The sequence below is a fragment of the Myxine glutinosa genome, chromosome 1, assembly GCF_964187855.1.
Source record: "Myxine glutinosa chromosome 1, kmMyxGlut1.1, whole genome shotgun sequence".
In the NCBI taxonomy this organism is placed as follows: Eukaryota; Metazoa; Chordata; class Myxini; order Myxiniformes; family Myxinidae; genus Myxine; species Myxine glutinosa.
Window position 1 is genome coordinate 273324783 of NC_136261.1, and position 27710 is coordinate 273352492.

Genomic DNA, 27710 nt, shown 5'->3' on the forward strand with positions numbered 1-27710 from the left:
TGTATACAAATAAAACAACTTGCAGAATTAACTGTGACAGTAAAATACTTGGCAAGGGCTACCAACTATGAATTAAGATTTCCCATGGTATTTTCTTATTCACTCAATAACTAGATTCACTCAACTATTAAAGCACTTCCCCTGATTACGATATTTGTACATATCTCATCAGTTGTGGAGACCACGGGTGGCAAATTTCCAGGCTGTTCATGCCAACATGCTCCATTGGCTGCCAATGGTTTTAGAGATGAAGACATTTGCATTAGTCCCATTTGATTTATCCTAATCCAATGCACTCTGCAGCTTTTAATCAGGTAGTATAAAGCTGTATAAGTCATTGAATTAGAAAGTCAATAAAGGTCAACCTAGCCCTAACCTATCCCTTGGCAAACTTAACCTCTGAAATATTCAATACAAATACATCTGTGTATGGCCAGCAGCCCTAAATTTGGAATTTATCTTTCGAACATGTAGTTCCCTAAATACCACAAGCCATTATGAGCTGTGTCTATTACGACCCACCTGTCGGCTTTCTCGGCACGATGATTGATTGCTGGGTTGTGATGGCGTCACAGATTGTGAAAGAGATGGTGAGGAATTTTTGGATGCCTTGTCATCACTACTCATTGTGACTGGAGCAAAGCACTCTCAAAAGTGATTACCACGTAGTTGTCACAATAGGCTGTCTTTCCTGCTCGCCAAGAATGCCAAGAATGACTCCCCTCTGTGCCTCAACAAAGCCAAGGATGCCTGCCTGCTCTTCTCAGCAACCACTACAGCACAAAAAAAAAAATCAAAAAAAAATCAAAAACATCATCAAAACATCATATGGGTCCATCAAAATAAAAATATTTAGGATTGCTTTGAAATAATTGTTATTTTGTCACTTTGAGGTTGTCGTAGCCTAACAAATCCAAATTAATGAAATGACTTATGTTAGGGCTTTATGAGAGGAAAAAATTCATTCCATTATCTCAAACATACAGTGCATTCAGAAAGTATTCAGATCCCTTCACTTTTTTCACATTTTGTTATGTTGCAGCCTTATGCTGAAATCGTTTAAATTCATTTTTTCCCTCATCAATCTACACTCAATACCCCATAATGACAAAGGGTAAACAGGATTTTAGAAAGTTTTGCAAATTTATTAAAAAGAAAAAACTGAAATATCACATTGACATAAGTATTCATACCCTTTGCTATGACACTTGAAATTTAGCTCAGGTGCCTCCCATTTCTCTTGATCATCTTTGAGATGTTTCTACACCTTGATTGAAGTCTACCTGTGGTAAATTCAATTGATTGGACATGATTTGGATAGGCACACACGGGTCTATATAAGGTCTCACAGCTGACAATGCATATCAGAGCAAAAACGAAGCCATGAGGTCGAAGGAACTGCCTGCAGAGCTCAGAGACAGGATTGTGTCGAGGCACAGATCTGGGGAAGCCTACAAAAAAATTCTGCTGCATTGAAGGTTCCCAAGAGCACAGTGGCCTCCATCTATCTATCTATAATTCCAGTAATCTCTGTATGTCTGTGTGTTTGTCTGTGTGTTTGTCGTTTGTCTGTGACCGCTGTTTCTCGACAACCACGGGTCCGATATACTTGAAACTTGCCAGGTATATTGCTGGGGACCCGAGGATGTGCCTTTTCAAGGTTTCATATTAATCGGACAAGTAGTTACCGAGCTATGGCGATTTATTTACCAAACTCCGCAAGCCGTTCGCTTTGGACCAAACCATTTCATGTAAATAGAGGGGGGGGGGGGGATTGTCACCGTACTCGCAAGCCGTTCACTTTGGCTTTGCGAATGCACCAAACCATTTCATGTAAATAGAGGGGGGGGATTGTCACCGTACTCGCAAGCCGTTCGCTTTGGCTTTGCGAATGGACCAAACCATTTCATGTAAATAGAGGGGGGGGATATAATTTTAGATATATATATAGTACGGGCATGCCCTAGTAATTATTAAATGGAAGAAGTTTGGAACAACCAGGACTCTTCCGAGAGCTGGCCGCCCGGCCAAACTGAGCAATCGGGGGAGAAGGGCCTTGGTAATAGAGGTGACCAAGAACCCGATGGTCACTCTGGCTGAGCTCCAGAGATCCTGTGTGGAGATGGGAGAAACTTCCAGAAGGACAACCATCACAGCAACACTCCACCGATCTGGGCTTTATGGCAGAGTGGCCTGTCTCACACCCTCCTAGCTTATGCCAAAATATCCCATACTCTAACAACCTCACCCCCTCTCTCCCGCCCCAGTCACCCACCACCCAGCCTCCACCCAATCCCGCAACCTCTCAACCACCCTCTTCCATCCAGCACACACCCAGACTCTCTTCCCCACCCCCGTTCCGCACCATCCCTTCTATTCCAAACCCTCACAGCCTCCTTCCTTTTCCAAACCCTCTCGATGTCGATCCTCCCCTGTCCATAACTGTCTGAACCTCAAACGTCCGAGGCCTCCACTCCAAACTGACAGATACTGCATCTCAATCCAGACGACTGCTGATAAACCTCATGTGTTTAACAGAATCCTTCCTCCCACAGGACGTCCCTGACACCTTAATGCGTCTCCCTGGCTATTGTCTCCTCAGTTCTGATGGGCCTGAACACTGCTCTGATGGCAGAGTTGCACTTTACATCAATAACTCAAATTCGCACTGTCTGTGCACTGATCTTACACCTCCGAACCCCCAGGAGTACCTTTGGTTGTGACTTCCCCTCCACTCCTCCACTCCCACCTCTTGTTTGTCTGTGTTTTCCATCCTCCAAACAGTCACGACTCCACCTACATCACATGCTGTGTTGATTTGTACTCTATTTTCTGTCCTTTAAGCTTAAAAGTGATCTTACACTCCTGGGGCAGCTTGTACAGAAATCACATGCAGGACAAAAAGTACTTTTACGTAAGTTACGACAACATCAATAGGCGGGATTGTACACATTATTTGAACTTCGGATCCTTGCAGCAGAAATGTTGAGATGCCAAAGTTAAAAAGGCAAACTTAAAATTAAGAAGCCAAATCTTTGTAATTTCTGCAAAAGTATACGAATGTACATTGTGAATAAGCGTATCATAACTATGAGAGACAACATTAAATTTGAACAGGCATTTGGGACAATTATGTGCCTACATATGATGACATTAGAATATAGATTTATTTATTTATTTCAGGGGCCCTTTTTAAATGGTCGTATGAATTTATCCATGAGCAGAAACATTATGTCTCTGGATCTTATTGTTGAGTTTGGTGTCCTGCAAGCAATGTTTTAGGACCAACCTCATACTCTAGGTCTACATCAATAATATCTATAGTTCCCTGAAAACTGTTCCATACGATTTTGCTGATGACTCCATCCTGTGCTAAACAGTGAATCACACTTCTCAGAGGCAGGCTACCGCAGAATTCCTGTCTGCAGATCTGGAAAAAAAAAAAACACAAGTCTTTGGTCAATGACCTGGAACATGTTTCAACACAAAAAGTCCCAAACTCCAACTCTGTCCTTCAACAAAGGATCCACCAAGGAACCCTGCTGTTTACTTCTCCTGGAAGAAACCTGGAAGAAGTACAAACGCTGGAACTCCAAGGCCTCACTATCTATCTCCTTCAAAATGTCTTTGAAACATTGGAATCCTTAGGTCAAATCCCAGGATCTGCTCCTTGCCAATCACAAGCAGATTGTTGGACTTTCGTTTTTGTTTCACCACATTTCTGGCTTGTTCTCCCCAACTTATCTTCTCTCTTTCCACCTACAGCCCTCCCTCCAATCCCCACTCCCTCATACTTCCCTCCTCTCTTCGCAGTCCCATATGTTCTATCAGTAATCCATACCTAGTTTCTTTCCACAAGTCTTAGGTGGAATCTCAATCACCTCCATTCCTGATCCCTCTATTCTCCTTGTGTCTATTCCCTCACGCTCTTCCCTACAATCCTTCAAGCGAGCCATTTATCACCACCTCATGCTTTCTCTCAGACCCACCTCAAATCTGTACTCTCACTGACCACATTCGCAACACTCACCTTTTCTCCTTCATTCATTCCTGCCACTCAAACCATTCACTTTTATTGTGCCCATGTGCTTTTGTCTGCCTAGCGTATTTTTACCCATACCAGTCTGTAAAGCTGTTACAATGTCATTCAGCTTTTCCAACAGTCTAGACTTAGAAAAAGTCATAAAGAAAATGCACAATGACAATTCAAACACACAGCATCATACTCTAACTTTATCATCTGAGGTAATTGACATGCTTCAATGCTCAACTGTGCAACATAGACTGGAGTCTATAATAGTTCATAATAGATTTACTGACATATTTCCAAAATTTAAACGCCACAGTTGATGCCTGAACTATCTTAATCCCAACTGCTCTACATGTATTGTCTGTCTCCAAATATATAAAGGAGAAAACGTATAATCATTATTTTCAAATGAGCTGTCTGATGGTCACATGAATGGTGACATAATCAGCTGACAGGGAATCTTAAAGCCACCAACAATGCTGTGGTCTTCAATCTGCTCAAACAGTTGGTTCATCAATGGTATGTCACCATGCTGACAATATGTTGAGGAACTCGTGAAAATAATCATAAAATATTTAAAAAGAGCTCTGTTTCTTATGTGCTAAAATTTGCAATGCCGTTAAAACAAAGAGCACGGCAGAAAAATATTTACAAGAGCAGAGATTGAGGGCCTGCAGGCCAATAGAGGATGAATGGAGTGTTGTCGAGGTACGGGTGGGTGGAGGAGACGCGTACAGTGCACTGTGCAGAAGGAAAAACCGTTTAACGTTTCTCTTTCAGCCTGACCTCTGCAGCCAATGGCTCCTTTGTGAAGCTTGTATGTGAGCTCATTCCAGAAAAGGAGGTGCTCTGGCAAAGAATTTAGCCGTTGAGATGCAATTCTAATTATTGTACAAACCTGAAACCACCCAAGTACCTTATAGTGCGATGCAAAATTGTATTAAATGTAACCATGCATAGGTTGTTAGTATTGAATACAACATACATTGGTGCCAGTATAACGTTTTCAAAATAAAGATACCATACCCTTAAGAAGGGAGATTGGAAGTCCATGGTCTAACATAAAAACAATCAATCAGTGACAGAAATGAAATTTGTTTATTTTATTCTTATTCATATTTTTTTTACCATTTAAAAAAAAGTTTTTTTTATTGAGAAACCAACATGGTCGTATCACAAAAGTTTTAACCATTTAACTAAACTACCACTCTTATGTTTCTACTTTATATGTCAGACTACAGATTTTTAGCAATAGACGCTCACATGAATAACGTTTCTTTATTTAAATAAATATAAGAAGGGTTTAGACCTGCACCAAAATAGATCGGTTTACAATTTAAGGCATTCAAGGCAAAAATAAAAGAACCAAAATATGTATGCACAATATTATTATGAAGTAGTTGGGTATATGTAATGTCACTTTGTCAGGATTTTGTTGGTGATAGCATTGACAAGAAAGCAAAACAATAATTAATGTCACTGCAAGGTAAAATATTGTTACGTTTGTATGGGGTAGACAATGATGACCTTAGAGCCAGGTAGAGTGTATAGATTAGTGTGCTCCGACTGTTGTGAAGAAGAAGAAACCTCGATTTATCATAAGTAGGAAATTTGTGTAGACCAGATGTCTTGTAAGCTCGTGTCTTCGCCCACCATGAGATGGGTGGTGTTTGTTAATTAGCGAGAAATTATGGGTAAATTAATCCACTGTATGTAATTGCCTCTGTAAGTCTTTCCTGTGTTCCTTATGACACCGTACTACGCACCATAGCCAAGCCAAGCAATCGACACCATAAATTAATGACACTAATTAAAAACCAACCGGAAACCAGGCATCGAACACTACCGTGGATAACATTGACTTGGTGAGCACACAGGACAAAAGGTTTGTGAGGCCATGCCTCGAAGAGCAGTGATTGGTCTGGGATTTGATGGGCACAAGGACTGGTAAGATGAGACTCGCTGATATGAGCGGAGATGGAGACATCGTGGCATGACTTCAGAGCCTCAAGTACAAAATAGTTGGAACGGCGGACATTTTCTCTTCTCGCTTCTTCTCGTTCTGGATCCTATAGTGAACGGTTGCTTTTTGGCTGGTCTTGCTCTTTGGCTGGGAGATTGATCATGAGCAGTCGTTCGTATTCCGACATCTTCATAATGATCGTGAGGAGGAAGAGCTACGGACCAACAGCTGTGGGTTCCCGCGCGAGGACGACAAAGATAAGTGCGGCTGGAAGAGCGAACTGTGCATGGAGGCCTAATTTTCCCACCCACGTGCTGCATGGCACAGCGTGTGGTTCCCGCCATGGCCTCATAACAATCTTTGACGATTCCTGACGAGATACACCAGCAGCTTAGAGCTAAGTGCCACAAACCACACATATTTATTTTCCAGTTATTTTATCATTTGTCTGTATTGGGGTCTGTGTGGGAGTGCTCCAATGAAGAATATAGTTTTATCGTGTTTTATTTGTTACCGGCATTTTCATTAACTAGGACGTGCCCGTACGTGGGTGCCCGTTCCTTGCCAAAAAAAAAAAAAAAAATGTCTTCGCCCATGGGCCCATGGGCGTGCCCGTAAGTGCGTGATGTGACCGTACAATGAATGTATCGTCCCGACCCCGCAGCTCGGATGGCGCTGCAGTTAATCGGGCCTGTATCGGCAGAGTTATTATAAACGTGTACTACAATCGATCGTACCTTACAGCGTCTGCTCGCCACGTTCAGCATCAGTACGTCGTCACTATGACTATCCGTAAGTCCGGAAGTGACGTCCTCATTTGACTGTCCGGAAGGTCGCATATCGCAGTTACGATGAATCGCAAAGACCTCATTTGACTGTCCGGAAGGTCGCATATCGCAGTTACGATGAATCGCAAATTAGTTTTAATTAGTTGTAAAACATAGTTTAACGCCAACATAGCGCCAACATAGTTTGCCAACGTGAAATAAATGAATACGCTCTCAAATGTGCCGTCCGAGGCAGAGTCTGTTCGCCACGTTCGGCACACGTGATAGCTCGCTGCTCTCTGATTGGTTGAATCGTTTTTTGGACATAGCTCGGTAACTACTTCTCCGATTAATATTTAGTTTTAAAACATAGTTTAACGCCAACATAGCGCCAACATAGTTTGCCAACGTGAAATAAATGAATACGCTCTCAAATGTGCCGTCCGAGGCAGAGTCTGTTCACCACGTTCGGCACACGTGATAGCTCGCTGCTCTCTGATTGGTTGAATCGTTTTTTGGACATAGCTCGGTAACTACTTCTCCGATTAATATGAAACCTTGAAAAGGCACATCCTCAGGTCCCCAGCAATATACCTGGCAAGTTTCAAGTATATCGGACCCGTGGTTATCGAGAAACAGCGGTCACAGACACACAGACATACACACAGACAAACACACACACACACAGAGATTACTGGAATTATAGATAGATAAAGCCGGTATTTTTGTACATTTTAATTCCGTGTCGGTTTGAGTTGATTTATTGCAGGGTCGAGGTGAAGCAAGTTTCTTGTGAAGAGATCGCCAAGTGGTTTAAGCATTTGAGCAAGCACTCCATTCAAAACCTTTAAGGAATGGCTGGCTTGGCAAGTGCTAGCTAGCTGATTGGAAAAGGAGCACAACCCGAGCTTCTCCCTTTCAGTTTCGTATGAAACAGCAGGAGCGAGTTTCAAAGGTTTGCAAAGAAAAATGCCACGGTAGCGGCAGAAAGGGCCATGTTATTAACCCAACATTTGTGGGTTATATAGAGTACAGTAGGTCTTCGCTCAGTTCTGTAAGTAAACCTTACTTCATGGATGTTGGGATTCCTCCAAATTTCTTCATTTAGTGTTATAAATATCATTAGCAACTGTTAAAAAAGCTAAGCATACATGTTTGTGGTGTATACTATTTTTACTTCCTGTAGAAGCCGTTGCTCCCACAGAAACGCCATTATAACTATAAGCTATTTATACACATTATCACTGCAGGAAAAACGCCTTGGGGAAGTGGGACATTATTAGTACTAGTACCCGACTGCAAAGCCGCAATGAGCTGGCAAAGCCAAAGCCTCTTGCCACTATTTTACCCATCACTATGGCATCAGTAGGTTAGGTAGTTGGTAGTAGGTAGGTGTAGTAGGTACCGTACCTAATTCAAAATGACACCATTTCACATTTGCATTCTGGATGAGATTAAAATTTATAAAATTTCCTTCTTGATTAATTCGGTGAATTCCGTCTCAACTTCGGATATTTCCGGCCGTGAAAAACTATTCCCTGCGGCCGCGAGATTTCTAAAAAATAATTCTTCGTAATTTTAGAATATTTGACGCCGTTTTCAGCCTCCGAAACGCGGTCATAAGCTTTTTTGAAATATTTTTTCAAATGCTCGAATCTCATTGGTTCTGGTAATTGGTGACGATTTTCGTTGAAGATAACCAGGGCCCATACGGGCCCTGGGAACGAGGTTGGTCTTAAAGTATTTTAATTACAAATTAGAGGTGCATAAGATTGTGAATCAAACAAAGACGGGTGAAACAAACTCCTATTGAACTTTTTCTCAAATTTTTATGCATACTTCCGCATCCGCAAAATGGCGGCCTCCATTGAGTGATTTGGTGCGTCAAAGCTTGGAATTCTCAAAGGATCCAGCATAATCTGGTTTTTCAACATAATACGTACGCATTCATTCACAACACCGGCTCCGCCGACTATTAATATTGTTTTGTAATAACATTAACAATATGCGATTATCATACATTTTGTTATTAAAAGCGTCTTTGGAAAAACGCCACGATAAAGCTAATTTAGCATTTATATACACCTCAACGTGCAACCCCATTGACGGCATTGGCGGGCAAACTCGCTCGGGGGGAGAAAACCCACTTGGGGAAGGGGACAAATAAATGCGTTACAACCTTCATTGTGTAACCCTTCGTCATCCTGTCAAGTTTGGTTGAGATTGGATAAGTAACGACAGAATGTATTGGCGTCAAAAATTCATTAGACAGACAGACACAAATGGCGTATTTTAGTATGATATTTAAGACGAGCGTGACATGTTTCTCAATAAATTGAGAATGGTAGAATTTAGAAACATTTCCCAAGTGAATGGCAAGAGCTCATCAGAGCTTCAACTTTTTGTTTCATTAATTATTATTAACACATTTGGAGTACTCTGGATAAACAGTGCCACAGTATAAAACAATATGTTTGCAGCAGATAATGCAGAGATAACAGGAAGTTTCTTCATAGTCTGCATGCCTGATAAATGCTAAGTGCCACGAGTCTCTTCATAGATTAAATTATCCAACACTTGCTTTCATTTGCTCGTTCGTGGAACAAAACTTTGTGATGACACAGCAGAAACAGTATTTAAATCTATTGTTATCCTATTTATGTCTTATCATTGGGAACCAAAGCACAACTAGAAAGCATTTGAAAATGCAAAGCCATCCATGTCTGCTTTGTATTCAGACATCTTCATCTTCTGTATGCTAAACATGATGGAAACAGATTTTTTAAAATACAAGATGAAAATTGACAACTTTATGCAACCTTGACCTTTGACCCTTTGATCTCAAAAAAAAAAAAGTGACTACAAGCTTTTGATCTGTGAACAATTTCAGTGACCCAATATGCAAATTCTTAAAATTTCAGGTCAATTGGGTGAAAGTTGATGATTTATCTGATATTGACCTTTTGACCAAATCATTAATTTGGCTTTTCCATATTCTCATAATGAAGCTTTGTTGAAAATTTGATGACAAAGTTCAAATGGTAAATTGAAATGTCAAATCAATTGGATGAAAATTGATTATCACATTAATGAACAGGTTTAAATAATTAAATTGATATACGTGGGAAAATTACATGCCAGACCAGGAATTCAAACCCAGGTCCTCTGGAAAACCGTACCAGTGCGCTGCCATCTGAGCTATCTGGGCGACTCTAACTGAGCATGCAATTAACCCACACATATGATTGCCACTCTCTTTCCGTCAATGCTTCCGGGGCACTCGCTGCCAACCATAGGAGCACAAATGGCCTGAACACGATAGTGTCTTCCTCCAATGGGGAAACAAATCCATGTCCTCTATTATAAACACCACTGGGGGCGTAGTGAAGTAATTACATTAAGGAACAGGATTAAATAATTAAATTTATATATGTGGGAAAATTACATGCCCAGACGAGGAATCAAACCCAGGTCCTCCTAAACAGAAACCTCAGTGAATGAGTCAATGAATGAGTCAGTGTTTACAATGAGCTTCATATATATTACTAGTAGGGCATATTTGCACACGACAAGCAACTCCTCGGTTGGATCCTACATGTACACATAATAAATATAAGCTTTATATATTTGATGAAGTGTATTGTTCTTGCATTCTTCAAGCAGCTAAATAACTCATGTAAGTCAAAATTAGTGATTAGAATAAGCCCTATATAAAAATTTTTATAGTCAGGGTAATTTTTAATATAAATACGGCAAAAGTTATAAAATAAAAGGTGGAAGAGGCACATACACTATTCACAATAAGTTAGGGATATTGGCAGGTTCTTCGGTGTGGTTGATTTTGTGTATTAATTATGTTGAAAAAAGTTGTTGGTCCTAATTCTATGGTTATTAATGAGTGTGAAAAAACACAGCATTCTTGATTTCAATACCCTAACCCTAACCCCTATAAAAAAAAATCAACTCACTCCCACAATATCCCTAACTTATTGTGAGTAGTGTATTAGTGTTGGCTAGCAACCAGTTCCAGTGTAAGCTTCATTGGCCTAGGTCACGTGACCCACAGTGAATGGCAAACTTATATTTTTGGATATTTTCATTTGCATAAATTCGCTGACGGTTTTGTGATTTTTTCTGGGATAGCAGCTTCAAGTTGCAATAGTATGCCAAATTTCAGCTTTCTAGCCCACCTATTCTGAAAGCATACGACATTATCTGTGAAACATGGTGGAGTTAGTGTCATAGCTTGGGCATGCATGGCTGCCTCTGGAACTGACTCACTTCCCTTTAATGATGGGGTAACTAATGATGGCAGAGGCAGAATGATTTTGGAAGTGTACAGAAACATGTTTTCTGCCCTTGTACAAGAAAATGCTTCCGAACTCATTGGGTAGCGCTTCACCATGCAGCATGATAATGACCCAAAACACACTGACACCACAACCAAGGAGTTCAATAGGGAAAAAAGTGGAAGGTTTTAGACTGGCCAAGTCAATCTGCTGATTTCCTGATCTTCTAATTTTAATCTCCCAAAAACAAAACAACTGAAAATGGCTGCAGTAAAGGCTTGTCAAGGCATTTCAAAGGAAGACACCAATAGTTTGGTGATGTCAATGGGTCACAGGTTTGATATAGTTATTACATGCAAGGGATATGTAACCAAATACTCGCTATTATATGACTTTAATTTACTCTAACTTAATCTGTTCCAAAACTTATGCTTACCTAAAATGGGGGGGGACTGAACATAAAAGTGCTATTGTTATATGCATGTATGTATTTCTATCCATATATGCATAGAAATACCAAGAAATAAAACATGACCTTCTGTACTTTTGCCTCATATTCATCTTTTGGGCTCAAATCCAAATTTCTTGACTAATATAGCAATAATAACAAATTTGACTACACCGTTCCAATACTTATGGCAGGCATTGTACATATATACCTACACACATATATAATATATATGCATATATATATATATATATATATATATATACATATATATATACACATATAAGTGTATATGTGTACATATATGGCTAATGCCATCTGTCTGTCCATCTGTCTGACTGTTTGTTTGTTTGTCCCACCATGAAACACATTAACATTCCTCGGAGAGAAAAAAAACTGTTTAGTAAAATTTGCTTCAAATTAAACCAAACCTATGGGGAAATTGTAAAAAAAAATTCAATCAGAAAGTGTACATGTTGTATTGCCTATACACCACCCGGCAATGACATGAACGCTGCCTCGATTGCTGACAAAACATTTTTTATTTGTTAAGAAATATGCCACGATATAAGAAATATGCTGTTGATAAATATGATGATTTTGGAATTTGACACTACTCTATACATCTATAACATATTTGTCCGTCCATTTGTCTGTAACAAAATGGGCGGACAAACATGGCCACCATGTTCTGGAAATGAGAGGTCACCCTAATGGATGGTCACCCTGACTTCCACCCATTGGTTGGACAGCTGGCCAGACTCCACCCACAATTTAAACCTGAAAAATCATAGGCCATCATGTTTAATAAATTTAATATTATCCAATCAAACTTTGGAAAAATTTTAGATCATATTACTCACTCGTATTCATGATATCACTGCAAATTTCAGTTGTCTGCACAGAAATTTGACAATTTTACAATTAAATAATTACTGACGAAATTGATGTTTGATGATATGCTCCAAATGGGCACCATTTAACTCAATGCAGATGGCCACACTTTGTGAAAAGTTATTCATGACTTGTATGCACTGCTCCCAGAATTCTCCTCAAGCTTTCCTTGCTGATGTTGAGCTTTTGACAGTGGTGCTGAAAAAATTTGTTGGCACAGTGGGTGAATGAGTCAACAACGGCAGCAATATTCTAGGGTGACCTTCCTGATTTTAGTCATCCAGAGTAGCCTCCTCTGTTTGGTGAATTCCTATTCAAGACGATGCCACGCTGTCTAATTTTTTTCACAAACATTTGAATTTGAAACTTTCTGAGTCATTTCTTTGTTGCAAAATGTCTGCAGAACAGGTGCCTTGTCTGCTAGAACGCATTTGGCTGCACATAGTTTTATACAAAAAATGACTTTGCTTCAGGGGTCCACGACATAGCGTATGAACATCACAAATTCAAGAAACTTGGCAGATACACTCGCCCGTAAATTACTTAAGACCTTCTGAAAAATGAAAGATTGAATGAAAGCTGTGAAGGTTATTAAATATTTCCATATTTCAGTTGGATCAAAATGAAAATTCCTGCATAGATCAAATGTTGCAGTGAATAACCTAAACATAATTGATCGACGAAGTCCTGAGGTCACAAGCATTGAGCCTTTCTATTGATTCTGTGTCATACCCAATCATGGGTTTGCCTGTTTGTCTTTCCCATCAAATAACCTTCCTTATGATAATGTGACCCCAGGTTAAAATCATATTTTCTGTTTTCATTTGTTTTTAATCTAATAACGTTCGAGCTTTTAAATTGTGCAAAAATGTCCAAGTTCCTCCTTCAACAGTGGAGAAACAAATGAACATGATTGATAAACATAGTCCCTGTTATCAAATGTACCACATTGTGCGGTTGGACATATGTTACTGCGACTGTGGCAAAGCGCAATGTAATGCAACATCTAAGAGCCCATTTATCACTCACAAAAGACTACAGTGATATAATCTGCTGTTTGGTAGGAAAGATATCTCAATATTTGATATGCTACAGATCAGAGATTTGTCTCCCATTTAATTTAACCTTCTTTGTAGTGTTATAAAAGATTCGTACATTGTAAAATCGATTCCAAAATGGCAGCTTCCTTATAAACACAATTAATGGTGGGTTTTTTTTCCTCCAGATAATAAGGCGCATGGAGGGGTTCGTACGATACCATGTCCAAGACAAGGACATCAGAAACTATATATATTTACATGAATTACAAAGACATTTTTGCAGACAATCGACAAATTTATCACAGTACATTGGATTTCAATGTGGGATCAAATACCATGAACTGCATGTTCAGGTGGGAACACCAAACAAATCAATGTTATGAATTGGTAATTAAGTTCATTCATCAATTTTCTCTTAAAAGTGGCACTATGAAGAACCCCGTTGTTCTCCCAAGGTAGAGCAGCTCATGGTGGATAGAGTCTGTGAACACACAGAGGATCGTAATGTCGCAGATTGGTCCATATTACCTTCAATTTAAGGGCAGGTCAAATTTGCTGTTGGTGCTGATTCAAAGGCCTGCTTTTCCTTTAGAAAATATTTGGAAGTCCAAATCCAAAGGGAAGTGCAAGCATCCAATATAGCTATGTCAATGACTAATATCTCTGCAGGAAATGTCAATGATCCTCTGATGAGTTCCAAGATTGTATGGAAGATAGAAGTGGGAATATACGCCAAGATATACTCCGAACCATCTTGACAGTACAATGGACCTATCCAAAATAAAACTGGGGCTTTCAAAAAGTTTTATAAACAAGATACAGTACTCACAATAGTCCAAGAGATGCCAACTTCTTATTTTCAATATGCAAGTATGTATAATTGATAAGAAACTATGGCTGGAATGATAGCTAAAAAATATGCAAACTCACCTCTGAGATTTCCAGCCTGGGCTCAAATTTCGACCCAGCTATCCAGTCATTCTGGTGTTTCGCAGGGAGGCGGAAACATCATTCTGTCTGCCATTCCTTGGATGGATGTTAAAAGAGTGTCTCGTCTGCTCAAATTAGTTGGGGGATGTTAAAGATCCCTTGGTATCCAGGTAAAGGTGCTAGTCGTACATTCTCCCTCATCGGACCACCTGCCAGCTCATACCGAAAAATTGCGAGTTGATACATATCCTGGGGGAACTTTCTCGTGGAAATCAACTCAGTGCTGACGACGGCCAGAGAGCCAGAAACATGTCCGTGGATTGATTACTTTCACTATGGGGTGGGCTGGCGATCTTGCCAATAAAAGGCTTCTCGAGCCAATATAAACTCACTGATGCGGCAAGCAGTTTTCAGTATAGTCGCTGAAACTGAATTATGCAGTGGGAGGTTCGGTGTTCTTTTACAGATTGCAACTGAGCCAAATTTCCCATTTAATGCCAATATCTGTACTGCTGGTTACAATTTAAAGTTAGTATTCACTTGTAATGGCTACTCAAACAGCCAGCCGCCCACTGTTGGGCAGGACCCTTGAGGCAAGTGATGGTATGTCACAACAGTTCATGGTGTCCATTTCAGTTAAGAGGTGTAATATACATATGCATCGCGTTTGTCTTAAACTATTGTGAGTATCTCATTCATATAACCTTTTCAACCTCCTTTGCAAATATCAATAATTGGATGAAAACTTATTTAATGCAATTCTGTTCATTTTCACTGCAGCATTACTCATGCATGGCCGCACTATTCAAAATGTCATTGGCGAGATAGAGGCCATCATGGGAGTCGCATTGGAGATCAAACATCACAGAAAGAGACATTTGGGCAAGCAGTCAAAACATCTATTGGGAATGGTAAGGTTTCAGAAATTAAATGCATCTCTTCAATAGTGGGCAAACTAATATGTCCGAGGGATTATCGACCTGGAATCACGATTCACACATCACAGTTGGCTGGAGTACAAACTTCGTCAGCAATTGCTGCAGTGGATATCATGGAAATAGAATGCTCATTGCAAAAATAGATGCGCCATCTACCAATCCGAGCAAATAGCACATTTGGATTCGCAGCAACCAATTAGCCGAGTTGAATTAGACAGCACATATAAAAATGGACCGTTCAAAATCGAGGGGTAATGGGTGTCTGTCCAAACGTTATGGAGTGTTACAGGGAGGTGGGGGCATTGAGAGGGTCTCATGCCATTCTATCCAAAATCGAATCAACTTGTCCTTGTCACACACCCACCTTGTCCACCAAATTTTGTCCGAATCCGTCCACAACTTTTTGAGATATCCTGCTCACAGTCAGACAGATGGAGGTAATGAAACGACAGTGGGAAAGAAGTAATCCATATTGGCAAATATACCTGGCAACAGGACAACTTAATAGTTTTCAATCTGCCACACCTGGGATTGGGGGGGAGCCTTCAAGCATTATGTAACATCTTAGTGAGTGTCTGTTTTAGCATTATGGAGTGTTACAGAGGGAGGGAGGGGAGATGGAGGGAGGGTAGAGGGAGGGGAGGGGAGAGGAAGGGAGGAGAGGAGGAAGGGAGGGGAGGGAGGGGGAGGGGAGGAGCAGGAGGAGGGGAGGAGGAGGGGAAGGGGAGGGGGAGGGGAGGAGGGGAAGGGGAGGGGGAGGGGAGGAGGAGGAGAGGAGGAGGTGAGGAGGAGGAGAGGAGGAGGGGAGGGGGAGGAGAGGAGAAGAGGAGGGGGAGGAGAGGAGAGGAGAAGAGGAGGTGAGGAGGAGGAGAGGAGGAGGGGAGGGGGAGGAGAGGAGAAGAGGAGGGGGAGGAGAGGAGAAGAGGAGGGGGAGGAGAGGAGGAGGTGAGGAGGAGAGGAGGAGGGGAGGGGAAGGAGAGGAGAAGGGGAGGGGAGGGGAGGAGGAGAGGGGGAGGTGAGGAGGAGGGGAGGGGAGGAGGAGGGGAGGGGGAGGGTAGGAGGAGGGGAGGGGGAGGGGAGGAGGAGGGGAGGAGGAGGGGAGGGGGAGGGGAGGAGGAGGGGAGGAGGAGGGGAAGGGGAGTAGGTAGAAGGGGAAGGGGAGGGGGAGGGGAGGGGGAGGGGAGGGGGAGGGGAGGGGGAGGGGAGGGGGAGGGGAGGAGGAGGTGAGGAGGAGGAGAGGAGGAGGGGAGGAGGAGGAGAGGAGAAGGGAAGGGAGGGATGAGGAAGGAGGGAGGGGGAGGGGAAGGGAGGGGAAGGGAAGGGAAGGGAGGTGTCACATTTTAGCAAAAATTGCATTACGTAATTTGTGAACGACCCCTAAAGAAGAGAGGACGAAAGCTATTGAACGAAATTACCGAAATAATGTTATCTTTTTGTAAATTTCATAATTATATAAAGGCAATCATACTCAAGATGAATAAGCAATAAGTTTCAGTGATCGAGTTCTGATGTATTCAAAGTATGACGTCATCAGATTCAGCGCATCTCAAGGACAATGCGGCGCCGCCGAGCACAGCACGAAGTGAACGTACGAAACACGACCGACCTCGAGTTGGAAGGGATTTCCCGCCGCTTGATGTCCGATCACTGCGCCTCGAACACCTTGACCGTCTTACAGCATTAACGCTCAGACTGCGCAGGTATATTCATTCGGACTGGAGGATACGACGAGACCGGTAAATGTCGCGGCGGCTCGCGTGTCCGTCCCGCATCAGCGCACCGAGCCCAGGCAGCCCCACGGTAGCGAGAAGATGTCCGTACCTTGCGCTGCATGTGCTGTCGTGCTGTGTCGGTAGCCGTTGTACCAACAACGCACGACCCCGCGAACACAGGCGTGGCAGCGAAGCACCACGTGGCCGGCTTTCCCGCCGCTCCTGGAGCGCCCGAAAACGTTTCGGCGCATTTCCTCCCTCCCACCTTTCACCCACCCCGCTCACACCACCGCCGATTGTCGCCACTCCACAACAACCAACAACTGCGACGCTCGCTCTGACGACATGAGCTGCGTCATTTATTATAAGCAATGCCAAGCTGAATTAAAACATCTTCATATCTGTTCTTTGCCACAGAACTAAAAATAAGACTAAAACTTCAATTTTTAAATCATATTAGTTCATTTATTGAGACACAACTCCGAGACGGTAGACATTTCTTGCTAATATTGTTATGGTGGACCGCCGTGCACCCAAAGAATGTCATGCCAAATGTCGGTCGTGACGTCATCGCCAGATCTACGTCACATTAAGTTTTAACATGACACTAACCATTTGAGTCCCAAAAATTGGTTATAAATAAAATACGCACATTTTACCTTGATAAATAAGCTTAAATCTCACAATTCAGAATATTCAGATCAGTTAGACTCCACTCTATCCACCGTTTTTAGAGAGAACCAGGTATTTTAGGAAAACGTACTTTCACCAGAAGGGGGTTGATGGTGGACCGTGTGTACCCTGCAGAAACCTGAGGGCCTTGGTGGGGAGAGCGGGGAGGAGTGGGGGACAAAACACAGAAAGGGCAGAGGATGCAAGACGAGAAAGGAGGTGGTAAAAGACAGAGAAACCACCTACCTGTCTGTGATGGGAAAGTGATACGCCCATAGATGCAGCTTCATCGCGAGGTATTCCAACAATCTTGAAGACCTTGGTTCCCGCCATATCAAGCTGAGCAAGATGTGAGGCACGAAAGCCAGTCAAGAGGGAAGAGTAGCACTTCATTAAGTTGTGGATGAAGGCCTTGCAGGTGGATCGCAGTTCAGGTGTACCAAGGAAGAATTTTGTAGGACGGCTTTGGAGACCAACTTTGATATGTGATTTGTCCAAGAAAAATCATGGCTGAGAGTGAGACCCAGGAGCTTGAATGACTGAACTTCCTCAAGAGGATTGTTAAGAAAGTAGAAAGGAGGATTTGCCAAATGGTCCTTTCGGAGAGAGAAAGATGAGTGTGTGAGATTTGTGAGGATTGAAAGACATATTCCAAGTGTGTGACCAGCTTGTGGTTTTGGCATGGTATGAAGAGAGGGAAGAGGCTGGTGCCTGCATGGCTGAAGGTTGAGGGATGTCACGGCAGCGGTTGGTGCTATCAGCAAATAGATAAAGGGGCTTTTCCAGAGTCGGAGAGATCATATATGAAGATCAAGAATTGGACTGGGCCCAGAACACTGCCTTCACAGGGGAAGGAAAAGAAAGTATTCCATTGAGAGCCATACAGTACATTGGCTACAAGAGTGAAGAAGTGTGTAGGTAAAAGCTTTGGAATGAGATTGTCGCGGATTCGGGGGTCGGCTCTCCCCTTATCAAGGGGGGGCTAATCCCCTTGTCTTTTAAGCTGGCCGTCCCCCAATCCTGGAAGCTATGACGCTCCTTCCGGTCGGAAATAGCTAGGGTGATTGGTCAATCACCTAGGGTGAAGTCAATTAGCTAGGGTGAAGTCCGAAATACCTACTTACTAACCCGACCGTAAAGCAGGGAAATAACTCCCGCTCGAACCACGGATAAGATGGAAATTGCCGAGCGGTTAGCAATCCGCGGCCTCAGCCATTAACAAAGACTAACCCGATCCTGAGCGGTTTCCAAATCGTGCCACAGGTACTCAATTGAGGACGGAGGCGATCGGATAGGAGGAAACCAGAGTAAGGGAAGAACAAAGAGTGGGTTTATTACAAATGTACAAGAAAAGAGGAAACAAAAGGATGTACAAGGAGAAGAAGAAAAAGCAGGCACAGGGCAGGCTTACCTATACAGTCTTAACTTATTACGACCCCAGGACGAAAAGACACACTCACACGGGATTGTGGTGGTAGGGGAGGAAGGTCCAGGCAGATGGTCAGGCGATGGGATCCGGCTCCGGTCCACTCCAGTCCAGGCTCCGGTTCCGTGGGCGAAACCCGGCAGGCAGCTTCACGCGTATCGTATCACAGGCAGTTCGTGCAATCAGCGTCTCCTCGCAGTCCTTTGAAACAAGCATGCCTCCCGATCAATAAGTTCATAAAGCGCCTTTCCCAATGAGTCCTTTGAAACAAGCGCGCCTCCCGATCAATAAGTTCATAAAGCGCCTTTCCCAACGAGTCCATCTCAAAATGTGCTTCCTCATGCAGTCCGTAAAAGGGCTTCGCGCACTTATATAATGCGCTTTGAGATCAATCCGCGCTCTTCGAAACCATGCCCGCCAGTGAGCTCACCTCAGCCCTGGTTGGTTGGTGAGGGCTCACCGGCTCCGCCCTTGATGGCGAGTTGACAGGGCCACGCCTCGTTCCCGGCGCCGCCCCCTTCTTCCTCGAGCTTGACCGCGTGGTTAATGGCGTTTGTTTGAGCAGAAGCTTAGCGAGGCAGCGAACGCTGCTAGCAAGCGGAGGTGCATAATAGAATTGGGAGAGAGGTTGGCAAGGAAGTGAATGGGGCCTATCTTATTTGATTAATGCAACGCAGATTCAACTATTGGGAACACGGATCCCACGGATCTGACACATAATAAGGAAATAACTAAAGTTCCTATGGTGTCCTACATGTTGCATATGGACTAACTATGGGTGCGACCTTTAACCCTTTAAATGATGGAATATTATTTACAAGTATTTACAAAGTGAGGGGTTCTCAAAACCGCAACACTGCACCCTCCTTTCCTCCAGGCCCAGCCCGGGACGAAACAACTTTAACTTAGTGTGACACTTAGGTGTGGTTACCCTCTACTTTTAACCTCACCCTGAGTGCGACAGTTTTAACACTAAATATGTCCCGCCTGCTGCGTTGCATCCTATCTAACTGCCTCATGCCCACAGACTAACCAAATTGCGGAATTATTCTGAAACTACACATTTAAGCCGGTGGGGAGCATTATTTACAAAAACACTAATTATTTACAAACTGTCACCCAGGACCTGTCTTTTGTGGGAAGAAAAGCAGAACTTTTTGAAAAGAGGAAAAATACCACACTGCACTGCAATGATACACCATACCATATGCACCATTGCACCAATATGCACCAATAATAAAAATGCACCAAAAGCACCAAAAAGCACCATCATCAAAATGCACACAAAAAAAACATTTTAAAATAATCAATGATGTCTGATGTCTTCTTGCTTGTCTGCTGGGTCGATGCTTCCGAATGTCTTGATCTTCATCTTGCTGTCTATTTAATAATAAGAAAGGGCACAACCCACGTCCGCTTTTTGTTATTTCTGGCCAGCAGGGCCAACGTAGGTGGCTCACCTGCATGGCATGGCGGCCACTCTGAGAACACAGTGGTCCGCAACCAGACACCGCTGGCAACAGTGGCCGGTCCCAGCAGACGTGCCAGGCCACAGTAGGTGTGGTCCATAAGGTGGTGCTATGCCACAGAACGTGTCGTCCATATGGTGCATCAGTGCAGGCCGGAGGCAGCAAGGGCGCAGGCGCACAACTGTGGTCACCTGCACACTCCCCCCCCCCCCCCCCCCCCCCACCCAGGGCACAAAAGAACAATGATCCGTGAGTGGGGAAGGAAGGACAAGCAGATCAGCGGGCAGGGCGCAATGGTACACACCAATACAAAGCAATGCAACATGAAGGGCGCGGGAGAACGAGCCGAGAAACCTCGTCCCTAACCATTCATCACCCCCCATGTCACCGACCCTACCCTTGCCCTTACCCGTATTTACACCATTTACAAATCCGTCTCTACGTCTTGTCTTTCCCATCCCCTCTAAACCAAATCCATCACCAATCCCTCCTAACGAGGAAGAGATGGAATAACCACAATGTCAACCCCACGTCGAGATGCGTCTTACATTCCAAATGTCTGCCAAAATATGGTGTGGAGTTCTGTCACCTCGGTGAGTGGATGCGGATGGTGCGAAGAGACTTTCATCCTAGCTATCTATCTATAATTCCAGTAATCTCTGTACGTCTGTACGTCTGTTTGTCTGTGACCGCTGTTTCTCGACAACCACGGGTCCGATATACTTTTAACTTGCCAGGTATATTGCTGGGGACCCGAGGATGTGCCTTTTCAAGGTTTCATATTAATCGGACAATTACTTACCGAGCTATGTCCAAAAAACGATTCAACCAATCAGAGAGCAGCGAACGATCGCGTGTGCCGAACGTGGAGGACACACTCTGCCTCGGATGGCACATTTGAGAGCGTATTCATTTATTTCACGTTTGCAAACTATGTTGGCGTTAAACTATGTTTTAAAACTAATAAAACCGAATTTGCGATTCATTCGCTTTCCTGCGCGTTTGTGCACGCGATGGCGATTTCTTTACCAAACTCCGGAAGCCGTTCGCTTTGGACCAAACCATTGCATGTAAATAGAGGGGGGGGATTGTCACCGTACTCGCAAGCCGTTCGCTTTGGACCAAACCATTTCATGTAAATAGAGGGGGGGGATATAATTTTAGATATAGATATAGTACGGGCAATGCCCTAGTACTTTTAAATGACATTAACACAATTAAACTACCCGGGGTCTTGCCCTGCCAAACCATTTGCCATCTTACTCTATGTGGTTCTAAAAACCAATTCCCATTGAACATACTGTGGCGCTCTCCAATTTGGGGTCTCACTCCCCCGATTCTTCAACCTGTGCCCTCGCACAATTTCAAGGCTGGGTCGTGTGGCTCACTGGTCAGGTCCGCTCACCTGCACACCTCCGCCACTGCAGTTGCCACCTGAGCTTACCTGCTCCTCACCCTAACCTACCTGGGAAAGGCCCTCCCTGGCGCTTACCCCCTCGGTGCCCTCTCTGGCACTGGGCTACCCGGGTCCTTCCTCTGGATCCTCGGGCCCTATTGAACTCTAACTGGCTCCCAGAGCCTACCTGCGGCCTCACCTGGCCGACAGACTACCAGTGGCGGAGTGCCCATTCAACCATTCTTACTAACAGGCCACACGCCCAGCCATTCCACTTCACTCATGCACCAACCCAAGCAGCAGTACTCTGCTACTCTCGCACCACAGATGTCAATATCCAACCACAATTTACCTACCCCCTCTACCTACTTTTAAACTACCCTCCCCGGGTACTCGTGAAGGGGTCCATCCTTCCCCCATCCACTCCTTCGCACCATACACTCCACTCCACATATTCCACACTCCTCACCATTCATTCCATACTCCATTTACTCCAGACCATCTATTCCATCCTACCATTCTCCCTTGCCACCATGCAAGCCAATCACTCAATGCACAATCGCACACATCCTCGATATTCTGCTCAATACACTTTCTACACACACACACACACACACAGCATTCACGAGCAATTCCTCTCAATTCCTCATTTCATCCAAAACTTAAAGCTCATACACACAGCATCATCTGGCTATCTATTGCCCTTCTAAGATTAGTGCTTCCCAGTCACCCCTTATACTAAGCACTCCCTCGTCATTATAATCCATCTAATCTACTCTACGTCCCCACTACTTGTACAAAAGTCTCTACTTAATTCTTGGTCACCTATAGTTATTTCTAGTTCCCTATACATTATCCAAGCCCTCCCTGGCTAGTTCGCACCGCCAAACCCCATAAACCTATAGCTCCTTTGCCCAAAAGATACGATGTGAGGGATGGTAGATCCACCATCCCTCTACACCGTATACCATTCGCCAACACTATCACTATACCAGTCCTCTATCCTTGAGCTTCTCGATGCGGGAAATACATTTTTTTTACAGCTCGGCTTCGAAAAGCCGAGCCATGTATGCAGGTGGTTGGTCTATTGTAAGTTGGGTCCGTCCGGCATTCAGATTCAGGGGAGGAGGTTTTGTCGGGTCAAGGCTCCAAGCACCATCCCTACGCAGGGCCTTGCGCTCCCAAGCGCGATTGCCCAGCCTTGCCCGGCCGGAGCGCCGCCACCACAAGGGGGCGCCGCTCCGAACCCTTCTCCTTCCCCTTGAACCAGGCCGGTCGCCTTGCCTGGCAAAACGCGGCACCGACCTACCGTGCAGGGCGGAGCCCGGCCCGAATCGTGCACGGCACTCTGTACAGGAGCGACGCGGCACCGATCCCGGCCGGCCCCCGCAGCACACAAAGAACACCGCGCACCGAGAGCTCGCGTCGGCTATACGTCGGCCTGAACGCTGTCCCGGTTAACGTCGATGCTCCCCTTGCATGCTCACATTCACACGCGACTCTTCCCATATTCACACATCCAGGTGTCTCCATACACTCCGCACATTTCGTCACCGCACTCTATCTCCGTCCACACCACCCAGGCACACACACACTCCGTTACACACCTCTCATATGCACACCCTGGCGCACTCTCCCTCGGTACGTACTCCGTACCACTCATGGGGGTGCACTCTTGCACATACCCACTCAGCGCACACCTACCCACGGGTGTGCAATCCCTCGTCGCACACCCAATCACACGCTCTGGTGTGCACTCCCACACACTCGCCACAACCAACTCACTCTCTGTATCACAATCACTCCCACTATCACACTCTGTCGTGCATTCATTCTCACTCTCCGTCCAATACTCGCGCTCCGGCGCCATTCGCACACGTGCGCCATTTCTACTCACACAGCGCACCACGTACCTTCCACAAACGCCCGGGGTACGCTGGGATCCCAAGCGCGTGAAAAATCTTTTTGCGCCAAACACTTTTCCGAAAAACCTTTTCGCGCCATACACAGCCCGGCTTACCTTCGGGATCCTTTTGTCCACACGCACCTGCAAACTTTCATTGGGGTTAAGCACGGCATCATGATGTGGATACAGACTTTGCACATTTTCCATTTCTTCCTTCCACGAGTGCTTTTCTAAGTCCTGCGTCTTCTTAATCCCAATTTCCACTATTTGTTCGATTTTAATGTCTTTTCCCTCGACGACCGCTGGCGCTAATAAAATCAAATTCTCTACTTTGGCGGTCGCAGGCTTCCCCATACCCTGGGTCGCGATTTCTATACCCGTCCACTTAACTGCACTTTGCTCCAACTCACTCAACCCGCGCTCCTCTAGCCGCGTTACCTCGTCGCATACAAATGCGACCTCCTCGCTTGACTGGCGCCCAATGTCCTCCCCCAATTTTTCCATGTTACACCTGGATTCCTCCCTTTTTGACTCTGCCCTCAATTTTTTCGTATCACACCTTGTTTCGTCTATTATGGTGTCCATCATAGCTTCTATTTTTTCGTTTTTGCTATGATTTGTGTCATGAGCATCTGCATGTCGGGACTCACTTGCACAACGGGTTTGGCCTTCGCCGCCATGTGCACGGCGCCGCCATTTTGTGTGCCTGCAACCCCTGCTACCGCACCCTCATTGCTTTCCTCCTCCATCTCTCCCAATTGTTCCCTGGGGTCCTGGGTTGACTCTAACCCTTCCTCTACCCCCTCATTTCCCCCCACCGCCATCCGATCGCTTTGATCATCCATGCCACGATTATAATTTGGATGTTAACAATTTTCGCCGCTCGAAATTTTTGACCAAATTTTTCAGATATATTAAAATTTGGTTCGGGTCCAATCCCACACCCAGACACCAATTGTTGCGGATTCGGGGGTCGGCTCTCCCCTTATCAAGGGGGGGTTAATCCCCTTGTCTTTTAAGCTGGCCGTCCCCCAATCCTGGAAGCTATGACGCTCCTTCCGGTCGGAATTAGCTAGGGTGATTGGTCAATGAAGTCCCAAATACCTACTTACTAACCCGACCGTAAAGCAGGGAAATACCTCCCGCCCGAACCACGGATAAGATGGAAATTGCCGAGCGGTTAGCAATCCGCGGCCCGAGCCATTAACAAAGACTAACCCCATCCTGAGCGGTTTCCAAATCGTGCCACAGGTACTCAATTGAAAGAAAGGACGGAGGCGATCGGATAAGAGGAAACCAGAGTAAGGGAAGAACAAAGAGTGGGTTTATTACAAATGTACAAGAAAAGAGGAAACAAAAGGATGTACAAGGAGAAGAAGAAAAAGCAGGGCACAGGGCAGCCTTACCTATACAGTCTTAACTTATTATGACCCCAGGACGAACAGACACACTCACACGGGATTGTAGTGGTAGGGGAGGAAGGTCCAGGCAGATGGTCCAGGCGATGGGATCCGGCTCCGATCCACTCCAGTCTCCGGTTCCGCGGGCGAAACCCAGCAGGCAGCTTCGCGCATACCGTCAGACGCGAGCGGACCTTACGTATCTCGGGGGGACTGGGATGCGGCGTACATAATATGTAGCTCGTTCTATATATCTATATATATATATATACAGTGAAACCTTGACTTACGAGTTTAATTCGTTCTGTGACCGAGCTCGTAACTCAATTTGCTCGTTTCTCAAATTAAATTTCCCCATTAAAATGCATTGAAATGCTATGAATCCGTTCCAGCCCCCAAAAAACCACACCAATTTTTTTTGTTACGTGTTTTTAAATAAGAAAAATGTACTTTATAAATAACAAATAATGTATAAACAAGCACGACCTCGTATATACTGTACATAATAAGCGGCGTTACGCGCGCTGCTTGTAAACAAGGAGGAAGCGGACAACGCGGTAATTTGTAAGAGTCTTTATTCAAGAGCTCACTGTAACACTGGCGCGCTCCGGTCTGGGCTGCGCGCCCGGTGTATATCCTGAGGCCACGCCTACCCCTCGGCGTGGCCCCCGCCCACTTGGTGCGCGGAATGATGTCACCACGCCAGTGAGCTTCCGTGTCCGCCACAATGTAAAGAAATAAACTGGTTTTATTAAGTGTATTTACCTTGAAGATCAGACGAAGATGCTGGCGGAGGTGGAGGAGATGACTTTTGCCTTTCCTCGCTTTCACTTGCAGGGCGTTTCAATAAAAACCTGTCCAACGAGGTTTGTTTCTTCCTCCCTTTCAAAATGTTTCAATCGTACTGCTACGATCGTACTGCCTCGCCAAGTCGACAACACGCACACCTCGCTCATGTTTTTCGACGATTGCGTGTTTTATATCCAAGCACATCATCCTCTTCTTCTTCTCAGTACTGCCCTTGGCACTCAATTTCTTAGGACCCATGGTTAAAACTAAGAAATTTTCCAAAATAACCAACATGCGAAAACAAAGCAGCAGCGATATACGGCAGAGATGCTTGCACGGCAAGATAACCACGTGACCGGAACCCACCTCGTGGCGGGTGGCGTAAGCTCGTAACTCAGATCTCGGCTCGCATCTCAAAGCAAAAAACCGCCCGAGCGACGGCTCGTATCTCGGAAAACTCGTAAGTTGGTGCACTCGTAAGTCAAGGTTTCACTGTATATATCTCTATCTCTATCTCTATCTCTATCTATCTCTCTCTCTCTCTCTCTCTCTCTCTCTCTCTCTCTCTCTCTCATCACAGGCAGTTTGTGCAGTCAGCGTCTCCGCGCAGTCCTTTGAAACAAGCGCGCCTCCTGATCAATAAGTTCATAAAGCGCATTCCACAACGAGTCCATATCAAAATGTGCTCCCTCACGCAGTCCGGAAAAGGGTTTCGCGCTTGCGCTTATATAACGCGCTTGGAGATCAATCCGCGTTCTTTGAAACCACGCCCGCCCGTGAGCTCACCTCAGTCCTGGTTGGTTGGCGAGGGCTCACCGGCTCCGCCCTTGACGGCGAGTTGACAGGGCCACGCCTCGTTCCCGGCGCTCCGCCCCCTTCTTCCTCGAGCTTGACCGCGTGGTTAATGGTGTTTGTTTGAGCAGAAGCTCAGCGAGGCAGCGAACACTGCTAGCAAGCGGAGGCGCGTAATAGAATTGGGAGAGAGGTTGGCAAAATGGCCAGAAAAAATTGGGACCTATTCTTATTTCATTGATGCAACGCAGATTCAACTATTGGGAACACGGCCTTACCTGAAACACATAATAAGGAAATAACTAAAGTTCCTATGGTGTCCTACGTGTTGCTGTGGCCTAACTATGGGTGCAACCTTTAACCTTATTAAATGATGGAATATTATTTACAAGTATTTACAAAGTGAGGGGTTCTCAAAACTGCAACAATATATTTATATATATTGTAACGAATTTGGAAAGTGTAAAGAATGTGAGAACTGGTTTGCTGTGTTTTAACTGACCCTCGTAGAGTAAATAAGGTCGAAGGACGTCCCCCTAGTTAATTCCATGAAACTTACACACAGGCCACGATATATCTTTTTAAATAGCTTATTTCCTTATTCTATGTAGGCTAAATATGTGTTTCCCACTAGATTGACTCTGCATTGCATCGAACGAAATAAGCGTAGGCCCCTTTCAATTTCCCCAATCATCTCCGCTCTCCAAAGTTCCTTTCAAAAGCGGTGCGAGTGGTGTTCAATCCCGCAAGCCGCCATTGCCCATGTGCTAATCTCGGAGAAGAGGGGGGTAGGAGCCGCCAACTCACGGGCGTGGCACGTTGTCATGATCAAAGGGGGAATCGGACAGC

The 27710-nt window shown here is 44.6% G+C and overlaps 1 protein-coding gene across 1 annotated transcript in view; it reads right to left on the reverse strand.

Annotated features, from left to right (window-relative positions):
• Window positions 1–17193, reverse strand: part of OSBPL6 (oxysterol binding protein like 6) — a 182165-nt gene extending 164972 nt beyond the window's left edge. The window contains exons 1-2 of the mRNA XM_078787034.1: window positions 17121–17193; window positions 523–773 (exon numbers count right to left, since the gene is read on the reverse strand). Of these exons, the coding sequence (XP_078643160.1) occupies window positions 523–627 (105 nt within the window). The 5' untranslated portion in view covers window positions 628–773; window positions 17121–17193. The remainder of the gene's footprint in view (window positions 1–522; window positions 774–17120) is intronic.
• Window positions 17194–27710: the final 10517 nt, after the last annotated feature.